Below are 16,290 nucleotides of genomic sequence, written 5' to 3'. Positions count from 1 at the left end.
TAGTTGGTCCTACCCCCCAGCAGCAGAGTGATATGCCGGGAAGGCAGTGTGAAGTGCAGGGAGAGGAGAGCAGCGTCCTCCCTCCCCAGCGGCAGGCTGAGTTACCGGGGGCAGAGGTAGTTGGTCCTACCCCCCAGCAGCAGAGTGATATGCCGGGAAGGCAGTGTGAAATGCAGGGAGAGGAGAGCAGCGTCCTCCCTCCCCAGCGGCAGGCTGAGTTACAGGGGGCAGAGGTAGTTGGTCCTACCCCCCAGCAGCAGCATGATTTTTTGGGAATTGGGAGCCCAGTCTCCATTCCCCAGCGGCAGTGTGAAGTAGAGGGAGAGGAGAGCAGCGTCCTCCCTCCCCAGCGGCAGGCTGAGTTACAGGGGGCAGAGGTAGTTGGTCCTACCCCCCAGCAGCAGCGTGACTTTTTGGGAATTGGGAGCCCAGTCTCCTTTCCCCAACAGCAGGACACTGTATTAGGAGAAGAGACGGTCGGTCTCCCTCCGCAGATGATGGAAGTATGCATGGGAGAGGAGCTTATTACCACCTCTCCCCAGCGGCGGATTATTAATGGGCAGAGTGTTCTATCGGGAGAGGAGCTTGTTTCCCCCTCTCCCCAGCGGCAGTTTAATGTACCAGGGGGAGACTGTAAGCCCCCCACCGGTGCAGATGGGACCGTGGTCTCTGCACTTACCACACAGGGGGTAGGGATGGTCGGTCCTACCCCCCCACGACAGAACTATGTATCCAAGGGGGAGACAACCGGTCTCCCCATTCAGCAGCAGAGCTATGCAACGAAGGGGGAGACAATCCGTCTCCAGCAACCAGGCTCCAACCAGACTACTCCGGTGGTAGTGCTGGCATCAGGACAGAGTACCGCTGGTCTCTGCCCACTCAGCAACCCACCAAGGCAGCCTACCAGTCCCCTGCACAGCCGGGGTGAGGCACCTGGACATGGACAACTTTCTCCTCTACCCAGGTGTAGTAACCATTTATTGTGGGTGGGCTGTACTGATGTTTCTGCTTTGTGGGTGGGTTGCTGGACTAACAAGGGCACTGACCGGCAGGAGGTCAGGTACCCTGTTAGTCTTTTTGGAAAGGGGGAGAGATGTGACGAAACCAACCTCGCCACTGAGAACTGGAGAAGCCTGGTTGCCCGCCTGCTGCCTTTGGACTATGGCCCTGGGAGATTGGGCCCTTTACAAACAGTATTCGGCCCTAACAGAGTGCATGTCACTCATTCTGGCCCTTTAAATACAGTGGGGCCATTCGGTACTTGCCCTGTGTGAGCAGTGATACCCCCCAGATAGCTATGCCATGGAGCCTATTCATATAATGAAAGACTATGGGAAAGACTTTGGCTCCATGGCAATTAAACTGTATTTGTGTGGTCTGCGTGCCATTCACCTAATAATGTGCACGCAGACCTGAGCTATCTGGGGATATGTTAAATGTCTGTGTTTAATGTATAAAAAGTGACTTTATGTATTTTAAAGAGTTTTATGTTGTTTTGCAACCATGTGGTTAATGGAGTCTGCCTCTAGTCCTGGATAATTAGATTTCTTCTCCAATTATCTCCAGGGCAGAAGGGAGGAAGCCAGGATGCATTGTGGGGATGTTTTACTTTTACTGTTTGAGCCAGGGGGAATAAAAGATACTTTTACTAACTTTTGAACCCCTGGTCTGATTCATGCCATTTTTTAATATGTTGTTCCCCTGAATGGATTGATTGTGGATATGTATTTTTATGTGAATGTGATGTATGGTTTTAAAGTTATGAAAGTTGTGTAAAAGTATATTTTGAACTGTACACATAATGGGATTAAGTGTCACACTAAGGGGAGGGGATGTGTGGGAGGTAACATCTATGTTATTGGTTATTTTATGCCTCCCCCTGGGTGTGGCCTGTATGTGTACTCATGTAATAAAAACCAGGCTGGGTGCCCAGCACCTCAGACCACTGCTTGACCTTCAACACGGAGCCTTGTCTCGTTCTTGGGGGGATTCACTGTATGCTGTTGGAGATTTGACTGCTAGGAGTGTAAGCTGATGTCTGCTTTTCCTATTCATCTGCTAGCAGCTATTTGTGAGGTTCCAGCTGGAGTGCTACCTTATTCACCTATATCCAGTTCGTGAGTTCTGATGTTCTGCAGTAGCTGTGCCTTTCTGAGAAAAGGGGATTATCGCCTAAACGGAATTTAACCCCTCATATGCTGAAACGGTCCGTTACACATACTACACCACAAACAGCCGTACCCACACAAACACACACAAAACTCCCAAAACAGCACCCTTTACTCAAAATGTATACAGTTTCTTGGTTGTATATTATATTACATATTTTGCAATGCAGAATGTATTCTTGAATGTAGCCACTTTTCCATTTAACCAACCATTGTTAGAAACAAACACTCTTATAAGTAACTATAATCTGATATCACACTCCTATTCATGCTCTTTGAACATGGCCTACTGCTTTAGCACTTTGGTTATATCACGGTCGCACCTTGCACATATCTTGCATAGCCATTCACACGGATACCAGAACTCATGCGTGTAGTTGGAAAAGGAAAGAAGAGCAACTTTTTAGAACACCACAAATTTCGTTTTTAACCCTTCCGCCTCTGAGGCCCCGTAGTCCATAATCCTTTAACACTACCGAAGATCGTGCTTCAGCCATTAAAAGACGTCTTACAAGAATGGTTTGATAGATCATGTTACAACTATGACAAAATACAATGCGCGGAACGTAATGCGTCACTGTGGTCTATGGATGTAATTAAGCCACCAGGGCAGGTAATCTGGTTAAAACCCACAGAATTACAAATATTGATCTAGGAGAAGCTGGCTGGAAATTCCCTTTTCACGTAACGATGAGGACATTTATTATGAAAGATCTTCAGGGTTCTAATTATATCACTCAAAGTATATCCACCCCAAAACAATGAGCAGACACTCAATCGATAATGAATATTATTTTCTGTCATTCTGCCAATCTCATTACCGTTTTTTATTTTTGCTTTGCATCTTGTGACATTAAATGGCTGGACGGGAAAGTCCCATAATTTTACCTGCACTTTTGAAATTGTCTCAGGCCGGGACTCGTACATAAAACATTCCTGTAAATGCATTAACAAAACTTTAAATTGCTTGCGTGGCTCACTTGATGAATAAGCAAAAGAGACCAATTCAAATATTTAGAATATAAATGAGGATTGTAAGACTAAACGGAATGACTAGAGACACACATGCTAATAATTAACCACTTTTTAATAAATTATATAAATAATGCATAATGAATTATGTAAAAAGTAAAGAAACCAGGGGCAATCACGAGCCAACTGAGGGCAGCAGGAGTGGAATATCGTTGGCAACTGCCGAGAGCTATCACCGCCACAACAGCAGATGGCAGGACTCTTAGACTCGCCTCCACAACAGATGCAGCAGCATTCCTTCAAACACTGGGGCTGAGCATACACCCAGAGGCACCTGGGGCTTTTGCCAACGCACAACCCAACGCACCGGCTGTCAGGGTTCTCACCTGTGAGACAGACGGCCAGACGTGGTCGCTCCTGGAATTCCCAACAGGGGACTTGAAACGGGGAACTTATCTATCCTAGTCCTGCTTTCTGCCTCTGAGCCACAGCAGCTTTACCAGAGACTACTGATTCCGGTCCTGTTCATCCTGGCATGGCTACTACACCGGGGGCTGCACCTTGACTTGTCTGTGTCTCACCTGACTCTGATCGATCATCAGCAGGGTATTTAAACCCAGCCTCGCCCTGTGCTCAGTGTCAAGTCTTTGATCTAGTGTTCCAGTTTATCTGCTTCGTATTTTTGACCTCTGCTTCTGACTACGTTTATTCTGACCTCTGGCATCCCTTGACTTCGGCTACTCCTCGTTGTTCCTGACCTCTGGCATCCTTTGACCTCGGCTATCCCTCGACTATCCTGCTGGTTCTGTCCTTGCCTGTCCTGCGTATTTGGTACTGCATCCTGCACAGCCCCCGTGCACAGACCCACAGGCCGGGTGAATTCTTACCTGACCACCTTGGCCTGTGGCTATCTGCAAGGGTGAGCAAAATATCTGCGCTACAGACTCCCAACTCAGGTAAGACCCTGACAAAAGACTTGACCAATATGGAGTCCGCAGAAATGTGCTCACCCTCACTCCAGCAAGTGTCCAGCCTGGCCCAAACTGTTTCGGAGTTGCAGCAAGAAATGTTTTCTCTTAAAGGCGCAGTACATCCAGCTCCGGAACCCTTTGTCATCATGCCCGACAGATTTGATGGTAACTACACGTCCTTTCAGTCATTCAGGATGGATTGCGAGGTATTGTTTTCCTTAAAGCCTCGAACTTACGCCACGGATTTCATCAGGGTCAGAGCGGCTATCAACCTGTTGTCTGGACGCATCAAAGTTTGGTCTTACCAAATGTTGCAGAGGAAGAGTCCTGTCCTTGTCAGCTGGGAATCCTTTATTATTGCTATGGACTCACAGTGCAGGACCACTAAGCCCAAGCCAGCTCCACCTACTAAAAAATCGCGGAGTCTACGTAACCAAGGAACCGAGTACTATCACCACACCCCAGTGATGTCCTCTTATGATCCAGTTCCAAGGAAAACTCCAGAGGTATCCTGTGTTCCACTTGACCCTGAGGAACCTATGCAAATTGGACTTGCCCACTGCAAAGTCACACCTAGGGAGAGGGACCGAAGGAGAAGCCATGGTCTGTGTTTCTACTGTGGAGAAAGTGGGCACTTCATCACGCTTTGTCCTGTTCGCCCTCCTAGACCTCCAGCTCTCCGGCTGGGTAATAATATCCTTCGTCCAGTGTACACCGCATATCAGCCTAAAGAGCTACAAGGGAGCCGTTATTCCTGCCCAGGCATGGCTTCCATGGAAAATACTACACCTCCTGCTCCAGAGTCGTCTGCATCTACTACCAAAGCTACTTCCTGTAGTACCACCACTACTTCCTGTCCACTTGAAAAGGACTTACCTATGGATTGTGTCATTGCTTCTAATGGCACTACGGTCTGTAAAAAAGACCTAGAAGTGTTCGAAAAGGCACTGCTAGCTACGAGCACTGTTCCTGCCGAAGTTGTGGAAGTTCTTGCCACCTGTACCCGGAACCTAAAAAACCTGGACAGATCGTCAGCCGTACCAGAAGCTGGTACTGGGAAATCTCTAGCTAATAAGGAATTCCATTCTGAGGACTTTCACTATGGGGACTCAATGGATTCTGATAGTGACTCTGGAGATGCGGATTATTTCAATGGAGAACCTACTTACGCCCAGAGGTCGTTTTTAAAGGGGGGGGTACTGTCAGGGTTCTCACCTGTGAGACAGACGGCCAGACGTGGTCGCTCCTGGAATTCCCAACAGGGGACTTGAAACGGGGAACTTATCTATCCTAGTCCTGCTTTCTGCCTCTGAGCCACAGCAGCTTTACCAGAGACTACTGATTCCGGTCTTGTTCATCCTGGCATGGCTACTACACCGGGGGCTGCACCTTGACTTGTCTGTGTCTCACCTGACTCTGATCGATCATCAGCAGGGTATTTAAACCCAGCCTCGCCCTGTGCTCAGTGTCAAGTCTTTGATCTAGTGTTCCAGTTTATCTGCTTCGTATTTTTGACCTCGGCTTCTGACTACGTTTATTCTGACCTCTGGCATCCCTTGACTTCGGCTACTCCTCGTTGTTCCTGTCCTCTGGCATCCTTTGACCTCGGCTATCCCTCGACTATCCTGCTGGTTCCGTCCTTGCCTGTCCTGCGTATTTGGTACTGCATCCTGCACAGCCCCCGTGCACAGACCCACAGGCCGGGTGAATTCTTACCTGACCACCTTGGCCTGTGGCTATCTGCAAGGGTGAGCAAAATATCTGCGCTACAGACTCCCAACTCAGGTAAGACCCTGACACCGGCTAGACAGACTCATCACACATTGGAAGAGGGAAAGGCATCAGACACAGAGACCTAATACTCTACACTGCCTAAAGCTGTTATTAATTTCCTTTTTGTTTTATTTACTACTGCTTACCATGACGACAGTTGCCTTAACTACAACTAAGCCTTGTACACACGCCTCCCACACTGTGGAACGTCCTTGGAATACCCGAGCCATGACTAAACCCACAGTCTCTGCCCCCACAGATGACCCACTCCCACACTAATGCCCCAATTTACCATGCTTACCCCCCACCCCCCCCGCAGGCCTCCTTGGTTAGGGGTAAGACATCTACTACACAACGCGACCGGTACCACCAACCACACTTAAGATGGTGTCACAATGACAACGTCAGACCCGACTACCTTGCGACAACTGACCTAACATACCACTCAACCCAGTGGTACCAACACACCTCACAATTACACATTACCAAACATATCACACATACTCACAGACACGCACGAAGACAAAAATTTAAACTAGGCATTTTACGGTTGAATGTTTTATCTTGCCTTGATTACACGATTCTGTTAATTCTCAACTTACGCTATATATAATGTATGTGTTTATCACTCTGCCTCAATAAAACAAAGATTGACAACAACAAAAAAGTAAAGAAACCAAGTAACAACAATGACAAAATAATAATAAATTAATAATAACCTATAAAGTCCCTGTATGCAGTCTCAGCATTAAGCATCAACCAGTCCTGTTTTTACAATCCATTCTCCGTCTTCCCTATAGATACAATGTTTGTGTGTGTGTGCTTCCAGCTTTATACAGACACTCCCTCATCCGGGAGTTGGACTTCAATCAGAAATGTCACATTCTGGTTCGGGGGTTCTGTTCTTATTCCATACACCCATGTGCAGCATGTGTTAATGGGATATATCATTCATCCCCAAAAGCAGGCCACTCATCTTATAGAATTATTGGAATGTTTTAAAAAATGATAGAAGCAATACCGGTTTTCCTATCCGTTTATTATTATTTATTATCGCCATTTATATAGCACCAACAGATCCAGTAGCGCTTTATAATATTATGAGGGGGGATTTAAGCCACTAGAGGGACCTTCTTAGAACATGAAAAGTGTGTTATACGACGCTGGACACCCTCACACTATGCATTAGGACCGCAAGAATATCCATAGGAAAGCATTGAATAAGTCACTGAAGGGGTTTTAACCCCTTCAGCAACATGGGATGGGGGTGGGAAGGAGAGATGCACTGTAGAGTCCTGCAGTGCCAGGAAAACGGATATGTTTTCCTGGCACTGGAGAGTCCCTTTAAGGAAACTAAATCTATACTCCTGTATTATAAATTCATAAATAAAGATTTTTTTTTTTTAATTACTCCTCTTTTCCCCCTCATTTTGGTTACTTTTTTCACTTTATTTATGAACCATATGGTAAGAAAATGCTCCTGTCTACTGTAAAATATATACATCATATTATATTGCACTATTATAATGTACTAATTGAGCCATTATCGCACCATTTTGGTTCACCTGATTAATTTTCCCAAATCTTTATTCGTTAATAGAATTCGGACAAGCCAAACCGCCTTATGGCTTAAATTTGGGCCGTCCCAAAAAATTATTTCTTCCCCGTGTACAAGCCTAATGGGATTACTAATTTAGCATAAAAAAAAAAAATTTAATTAACACGACAAACCTCATACAAACAAACAGCATGTTTGTGTGCATGATTAGTAGCTTTTCCTGGGAATGTCAGTTCATAGTCTTGTAATTCTACTGCACCATGTCTTTCTGCTTGGCGAAAAATTATACTCTCCAAAGAAAATGATTCTATTAAAAACCAGAGCCAGCCTACTCATACACACTTTTTTTTTTAAAAAAATGTTTCTTAAATTTGAAATTTATTTCTTAATTTTTCTATAATTCTATGCTGATTTCCTTACTGGTTTCCAACAGAAAATGTCAAAATCTTAGTATTTTTTAATCTATTTTCTGCGCACAGTATTTTGTTCTTTAGATTCTATATATATTATAGTATGTTCCTTTATAATTATGTAAAATTTTGTATTGTCAAAAATAGTGACAAATGTACCTAATTATTGTCCTGGCAAAAAAGAATATATTTATCTTCATAACCGATATTACAGATGCGTTGCTTAAAACATGCATGAATCCTTCTCATCGTCGTTTTCCGGGATGGGAGGTGGTTAACCCTTTATGTACCGCGGTGTTAACACACTTTCCTGACACTCAGCGTTTTGTGAGCTACTCAGCGCCGCCATCAACCATGACGGTTGTCACGGGCCCGGTGGTCCTGGGGGGCCCGGACTGCTTTGGCAGTCCAGGGCCCCACAATTACTCTCTGCACATATATATAGCGATAATCGCTATATATATATGTGCAGCCATGGGCCCCCGGCTCCCTGTATTTGCAGAGGGGGCCCAGCGGACTGCAGGAGCACTTTACAGCATTTTCCTGTCTCTAACTCCCGCGAGACGTGCGTCTGTTAGAGCCTTGCCATGGGTTACAATGGCAACGCTCCTCGCTGCGCTCACACCACGAATCTTCCCCCCTCCCTGAACCAGGTAAGAAGCAGGGAGGGGGGAGTAACTTTTATTACATTACATGCATACACTAGTAAACACACACGCACACTGCATCCACTACACTAACACACACACTGCATCCACTACACTAACACACACACACACTCTGCATACACTACACTAACACACACACTGCATCCACTACACTAACACACACACACACACTGCATACACTACACTAACACACACTCTGCATCCACTACACTAACACACACACTGCATCCACAACACTAACACACACACTGCATCCACAACACTAACACACACACTGCATCCACAACACTAACACACACACTGTATCCACTATACTAACACACACTGCATCCACTACACTAACACACACTGCATCCACTACACTAACACACACACTGCATTCACAACACTAACACACACACACTGCATTCACTACACTAACACACACATTGCATTTATTTCACTAACACACACACTGCATTCATTTCACTAACACACACACTGCATTCACTACATTAATGCACACACTGCATTCACTACATTAATGCACACACTGCATTCACTACATTAACGCACACACTGCATCCACTACACTAACGCACACACTGCATCCACTACACTAACGCACACACTGTATTCACTACACTAACGCACACACTGCATCCACTACACTAACACACACTGCATTCACTACACTAACACACACACACACTGCATTCACTACACTAACACACACACACTGCATCCACTACACTAAAACACACTGCATTCACTACACTAACACACACACACACTGCATTCACTACACTAACACACACACACTGCATCCACTACACTAACACACACACACTGCATTCACTTCACTAACACACACACTGCATTCACTTCACTAACACACACACTGCATTAATTTCACTAACACACACACTGCATTCACTTCATTAACGCACACACTGCATCCACTACACTAACGCACACACTGTATTCACTACACTAACACACACACACTGCATCCACTACACTAACACACACTGCATTCACTACACTAACACACACATTGCATTAATTTCACTGACACACACACTGCATTCATTTCACTAACACACACACTGCATTCACTACATTAACGCACACACTGCATTCACTACATTAACGCACACACTGCATCCACTAAACTAACGCACACTGTATCCACTACACTAACACACACACAGCATCCACTACACTAACGCACACATGGCATCCACTACACTAACGCACACACTGTATTCACTACACTAACGCACACACTGCATCCACTACACTAACACACACTGCATTCACTACACTAACACACACACACTGCATCCACTACACTAAAACACACTGCATTCACTACACTAACACACACACACTGCATTCACTTCACTAACACACACACACTGCATTCACTTCACTAACACACACACTGCATTCACTTCACTAACACACACTGCATTCATTTCACTAACACACACACTGTATCCACTACACCCTCACACACACGTCATCCACTACACTAACGCACACACGTCATCCACTACACTAACGCACACACTGTATTCACTACACTAACGCACACACTGTATTCACTACACTAACGCACACACTGCATCCACTACACTAACGCACACACTGTATCCACTACACTAACACACACTGCATTCACTTCACTAACACACACTGTATTGACTTCACTAACACACACACTGCATCCACTGCACTAACACACACTCTGCATTCACTACACTGACACACACACTCTGCATTCACTACACTTGTGCTTTGTCAGGGGCCCAAAAATTTCTGGTGGCGGCCCTGGAGCTCCTCATTAGAGGTTGTCAGCCTACGGCACTCCAAATGCTGTGGACTACATTTCCCTTCATCCTCCAATAGCCATAATACTGGCGAAGCATCAGGGGAGATGTAGTCCGCAACATTTGTATTGCCAAAAGTCGCTTACCCCAGCTGTAGATACATATCTACAGTGGTGTGCAGTTTTTTTTTTTTTTTAAAAAGGAAAAGAGAATAAAAGGTTTTGGGTTTTTTTTTATTCATCAAACAAGCTGAAATATAACTAAACTTTTTTTTTACTTTTTTTTTTAACAAGTTAACAATGAAACACTTTTATAATATAAACATAAAAAAATAAAACAAACATTTTTTGATCTTGTGACCTCTCTGACAAGATGATGAGGAGCTATTTCAAACTCACACATTAGTGCAAGCCACCCCTCTTGCGCACTCCTATCCTATCTAAATCACCTACCTGGCGATGCCTCCTGATCAACGTAGACCTTTGTAGTATAGTTTTTCTTATAGTGTCTTCTTCCTATGATCTCTGCACATATCTTCTTAAATTCTTCTCCCAGCTGTTTCATCGCCTGATTGTTTTTTGGTAATTCCTCTGGGAGAAGATGATACGATTCAGACTTTTTGGGGGATTTTAGCCAGGATAGTATTTTTTTCTTTTTGTTTGCCATGTGCACGCCTGTCTCTAAGCTTCTGACAAACGTGTAGGAATTGTAAGCAGTACTTCTCCAGCGCAGTTTAAAAAGAAACTAAAATCTGTGAGCCGTTTCACCCTCTGTGAATGGAAGGTCTGAGGTCTGTTAGCTCATACTGACGTTGGGCTGAATTCTGTCTGCAGTCAGGATCCTTTCACACTGAGCTCAGGACGTCTGATAATAGGAGCCACCAAACATTTACTTAATAAACTAGGGACAAGCCACACCTTTCGTGACGGATATTCCCTACTGGTATATTACATCAGGGCAGAATGAATCTGGAAAATCCCATTCTCCAATTATTATTATTTTTTTCAGACTGGATACATTGAAAGCGTGGATGCAGACTCATAGAACTTTGCTATTAATGAGACTAAGTATCTCTGTGCCCAAAAGGTAAATCCCCGGATGTTGTAAAACTACCTTTTCAATGATGCTTTGCCATTCTATAAGCATTCTAAAGGCATGCAAAGAATCATGGGAGTTGCAGTTATACAACATCTGGGGATCTACCTTTTAGGCACCTCTGACATAAACACTATAACGTGCCCCTGCTCCTAGTTATATACATGCTTCCACCACCCCTCCACCCCTGTGCAATAAAATGAACTATATTCCTATCACTAAAGTGCTGGTGGGTCTGTTTAGGTGACCGGCCCACTCTGATCTTCACTTACCTTTTCTTCTACGTTGCACTGGTCTTTCTGCAGCTGACTCCGCCTCCTTTGACATCATTGAGGAGGAGTGGCCTCCTTGGCGTTTGTCCACTATGAGGAGCATTAGGGACCTGATGTGCATGCGCAGTAAGTGCCACACACGTCCAAGCTTCCTCATAGGAAAGCGTTGTATTAAATGCTTTCCTGTGAGCTTCCGTGTCACGTTACTGGGTTTTAATTGGTCAGTGCAGCAGAGGCGCCTCTAGTGGCTGTCAGTATGACCACTACTAGGGGTAGAATTAATCTTGCCATGTAAACATTACTGTTTCAAAAAGAAACCAAAATCCTGCAATGTTTTATAATAGCAGGGTTAAAAGGGCAGGAACACTGCGCACAGACCACTTTACAATCCTTTAGATTGTACCGGTTATCTACAGATCATGTGTCTACATTCAGGTAAATCTACATATCATCTATACACTACGCAGCCATAATTGCCGACAAGTCAATAGATTACAAGCTCTGCTTAGCTGAACAGCACTTTTTCCCACTCACAACATGACAACATGGACTAGATGAAGCATAATGTTTATTATTTACATTGAGATCCTTTAATATTCAGACATGTTTTTCATTAATATACATACTGAAAACTATGTAATGATGCAAGACTGAAGTGCGGTCATATGACTAAATTTTGTACAGCTATATAAAGCAAGGACTCCAGGACCTTATCATACCTTCCAAGTGTCCCTATTTAGGAGAGACAGTCCCTATTTTGGGCTGAAATCCCTCTCTCTCTTTTTTATTCTAATGTCCCTCTCTGTTAGGACATTGTTGGTGTGTCTGCGTGTATAAGTGTTCCACAGCATTAATACTCCCAGTAATGTGTCTGTGTATAACAGAGCTCCACAGCAATAATACTCCCAGTAATGTGTCTGTGTGTAACAGAGCTCCACAGCAATAATACTCCCAGTAATGTGTCTGAGTGTATAACATAGCTCCACAGCAATAATACTCCCAGTAATGTGTCTGTGTGTAACAGAGCTCCACAGCAATAATACTCCCAGTAATGTGTCTGTGTGTAACAGAGCTCCACAGCAATAATACTCCCAGTAATGTGTCTGAGTGTATAACAGAGCTCCACAGCAATAATACTCCCAGTAATGTGTCTGAGTGTATAACAGAGCTCCACAGTAATAATACTCCCAGTAATGTGTCTGTGTATAACAGAGCTCCACATTAATAATACTCCCAGTAATGTGTCTGTGTATAACAGAGCTCCACAGTAGTAATACTCCCAGTAATGTGTCTGTGTATAACAGAGCTCCACAGCAATAATACTCCCAGCAATGTGTCTGAGTGTATAACAGAGCTCCACAGCAATAATACTCCCAGTAATGTGTCTGAGTGTATAACAGAGCTCCACAGTAATAATACTCCCAGTGTGTCTGTTAATGACATGGGGGCGGCAAAATGGATCTTTGCCTAGGGCGTCAGAAATCCTTGCACTGGCCCTGCACACGATCTCACTTATTTGCAACACACTCATGGAGAGACACGCAAACTCACTGACACACACACTCTCAATGACAGCCACACAATCTCACTGATTTGAAACACACCCTCTGACAGACACACACATTCCTTTTTTTTTTTTTAAATAGACTATTATGTACATGTTCTTTAATAAACTTGTCAAGAAATAAAACCTCACAGTTCTGCTTTTTTCCACTTCAGTTTGCACATTGCTATCACATGTATAATTTACATGAATAAAAAATTATATATGAAAAATGTACAAAATAAGCAAAGTTAAACAATGAACTATAAAAACTATAGAAATTAAAATAAATCTATGATAAAAATATAAAAATATCAAATTATTTTACAATGTATTTCTTATTTATGTTATGCTGTGTGTGAACATTTTTTGGTAATTCTCATCCATTTGCAATTTATTGTCCTTGCAACGACAGACGCATACTCTCAATGACACACACAATCTCACTGATTTTAAGCATACTCAATGATAGACATGACACGCATTCACTGACAGACAAGACAAGACACACATACACTGACAGCCACACACAGTCAATGACAGACACGCACATTCACTGACAGACACTCACTAACAAACACATACTGACAGACACACACTCACTTGTAGTGATTTGAAATTTTAATTGCAAATTTTAGTCTAAATTTGCCAAACTGTGACTACAAGTGAGTTGGAGAATTTTCAGCAATTTTTGCATCAGTTTTGCCTTATTTTAATTATATACAATCCTGTTTTTGTAAATAATAGTGGCTGGCTTCCCAGTTCTAGTTAGCTGAATGTCAATATTGACTGTAACTATTTTTTTATTTTATTTTTTGTCGTGCAAGTTAAAACAAGGTACAGCCCGTTAGGCCTCAACAGCCGCACGGGATTAGCGATTGACAGAGAATAACACAAAGCTGGTTGACATATATTCCTAGTACTGTTACATAGTGTGTCATCTGCTAGTCCTGCACGTGTTTTATGTGTGATTGAGCTCAAGCTATATGGACAATGGACATGTGTAAAACCCAACTAAAGCCAATAGCATCTTGCTAACATTTGTAGTTTTATCTGGCAGGATTGGTAGGGTGCACATCCCCGGTCTAGAATAGTGCACACTGATAAATATGCGGCGGTAGTGAAAAATAATCATATCAACACAGAAATCATAATAATAACCAGAGTCCTAATGAGACATTGAGTTAGAATGTTGGGAGCCTTTGACATCCTGCAGTGGAGTAGCATGTGCAAGATTATCGGTCGTGCGTTCCTCAACTGTCTAGCCTTGAAGGTTGTATGCGATGCTAGAGTATGCGTCTCCAAGTTGGGATTCGTCTGAGGAGTATTTAGAATAAGGCTGTATGATGCCAGCAGGTCTGTACCAAGGGTATGTGTGAGTTGTGGTGCGTGTGAGAGTTGCGACTTTGGTCATAGTGTGAATGTTTGCCACCCCTAAGTTGCCAGTGGACCTGCTTGTGATTCGGTCAAGTACAATGGCGATTCCTAACCATGGGGTGACTGGGGAGAAAGTATGAACTGGTGTGAGCCTGAGTGGCTCATGTGGATGGTGAGATCTACACGTAATAGCATATGGACCTCCCAATGATGAGCACCAATGCCTAACTGTGCTGTGTCCAGTGTAAGGAGATTGGAATCTTATGGTAAATGGTTAACCAACAATAAGGTGTAACATGGAAAAGGAAAAAAAAAGTAAAGCAGAGAATGTTTGCGCCGGTAGACAGTTCATGTCCGTGCCCCTCGTTTCTCTGCACTCCTAGGGACAAAGGATGTTGTTCTCTCTGGGTCCCAGAAGTGTGATGTCAGGAGTCGTCTCTGGCTTGGCCTGCGTGGATATCCCCAGCGCCTGCAGAAACGGTTCGTGCGTCTTGTAGCGAGGAGAGACTAAGTGTGGTTCCCTCTTTGATCACCATTAGGGATCTGGGCAGTGTCCATTTGTGGTCTATGTTAGCATCACGCAGTTGGCTGGTTACTTGGCTCAAGGACCAGCGCCATCCTAGAGTGTTCCGTGTCAAGTCCTGGTAGAAGGTTAGATGACTCAAAGGCAAGTGGGGTCTTTCCCCAGACTGCAGTGAGAAGCCTTATTTTGTCCATTGCAGAGTGGCACCTTATGATGACATCCTGAGAAGAAGCAGGTGGTGCTTGTCTAGGCTTGCTGATGTGAAAAAAGCCATCCAGCACAAGTTTTTTTCGCTCGGGCGTGTGGTAGGAGTATGGCTGTGAGGTGTCTAAGGTAGTGGGGCAGTTTGGTAGAGTCAATATTGTCAGGGGTTCCCCTAATTTTAATGTTGGCGCGCCTCTTGCGCACGTCTACCCTTCAAGTGAGGGTGGACTAGGAGGCTTGCAGTTGGTGAACATGCTCCTTTAGCCCATCAACCTCCTATTGCAAATCCAGAATATCCTCCTCAGAGGCCTGTGTGCGCGTGCTCACCACCTGTATTTCGGTATGGAGAAAGTCAAGATCCGCGGCATGCATTTGTCTCATCTCCTGTAGCAGGTCATCAATGTCCTGTTTAGTGACCGGGGTGTGTTTGTCTCTGCTTGCTGTTTTCCTCATGGTTGGTGGTGCAGGGAAGGACTCTGGCAGATCTACGGATTGCTCCTCTGCGTCTTGAGTCCATCTCACGGTTCGGAGAGGTTGCTGGAACAGGGCACCTATGTCTTGTGTGTCCCTGCTTGTATTCGGGGGAGGCCTCTGGGACCTTCTTCCCATATTGGGAGTGTCAAGTGTGGCGGGACAGTTCAGCAATTGGGTGCTGATTGGTGTTCTTTGCACCGGTATCTCTGGCGCGAGCTTCGTGGCGGGAAACTCACGTTAGGCCCCAGTCCTCCGTTGGTTCTTCTTACCCGTTTGCGGGAACAAAAAAGGCATCAGCCTGTTATGTGTCCACAAGGGGTGCCCAGGTAGGTAGCTGTACCCGTCGATGGCATTGTGGGGCCGCAGGTTGGTTTAGATTTGTCGCAGTTTGTCGGGAACTCTGCAGGATTGCGGGAATTCAGTTCAAGCGCTAGACTCCGCCACCTTAACGTTAACTATTATCATAGT

The 16,290-nt window shown here is 44.5% G+C and overlaps 1 protein-coding gene across 1 annotated transcript in view; it reads right to left on the bottom strand.

Annotated features, from left to right (window-relative positions):
* Positions 1-11,173, bottom strand: part of LOC134582524 (uncharacterized) — a 38,533-nt gene extending 27,360 nt beyond the window's left edge. Inside the window, exon 1 of the mRNA XM_063439189.1 lies at positions 10,787-11,173. Coding sequence (XP_063295259.1) covers positions 10,787-11,000 — 214 coding nt within the window. The 5' untranslated portion in view covers positions 11,001-11,173. The remainder of the gene's footprint in view (positions 1-10,786) is intronic.
* Positions 11,174-16,290: the final 5,117 nt, after the last annotated feature.

This window comes from Pelobates fuscus, chromosome 13 (genome assembly GCF_036172605.1).
Source record: "Pelobates fuscus isolate aPelFus1 chromosome 13, aPelFus1.pri, whole genome shotgun sequence".
Classification (NCBI taxonomy): Eukaryota; Metazoa; Chordata; class Amphibia; order Anura; family Pelobatidae; genus Pelobates; species Pelobates fuscus.
Note: the sequence above shows the minus strand (reverse complement) of the source record. Positions and strands in the feature narration are given on the sequence as shown.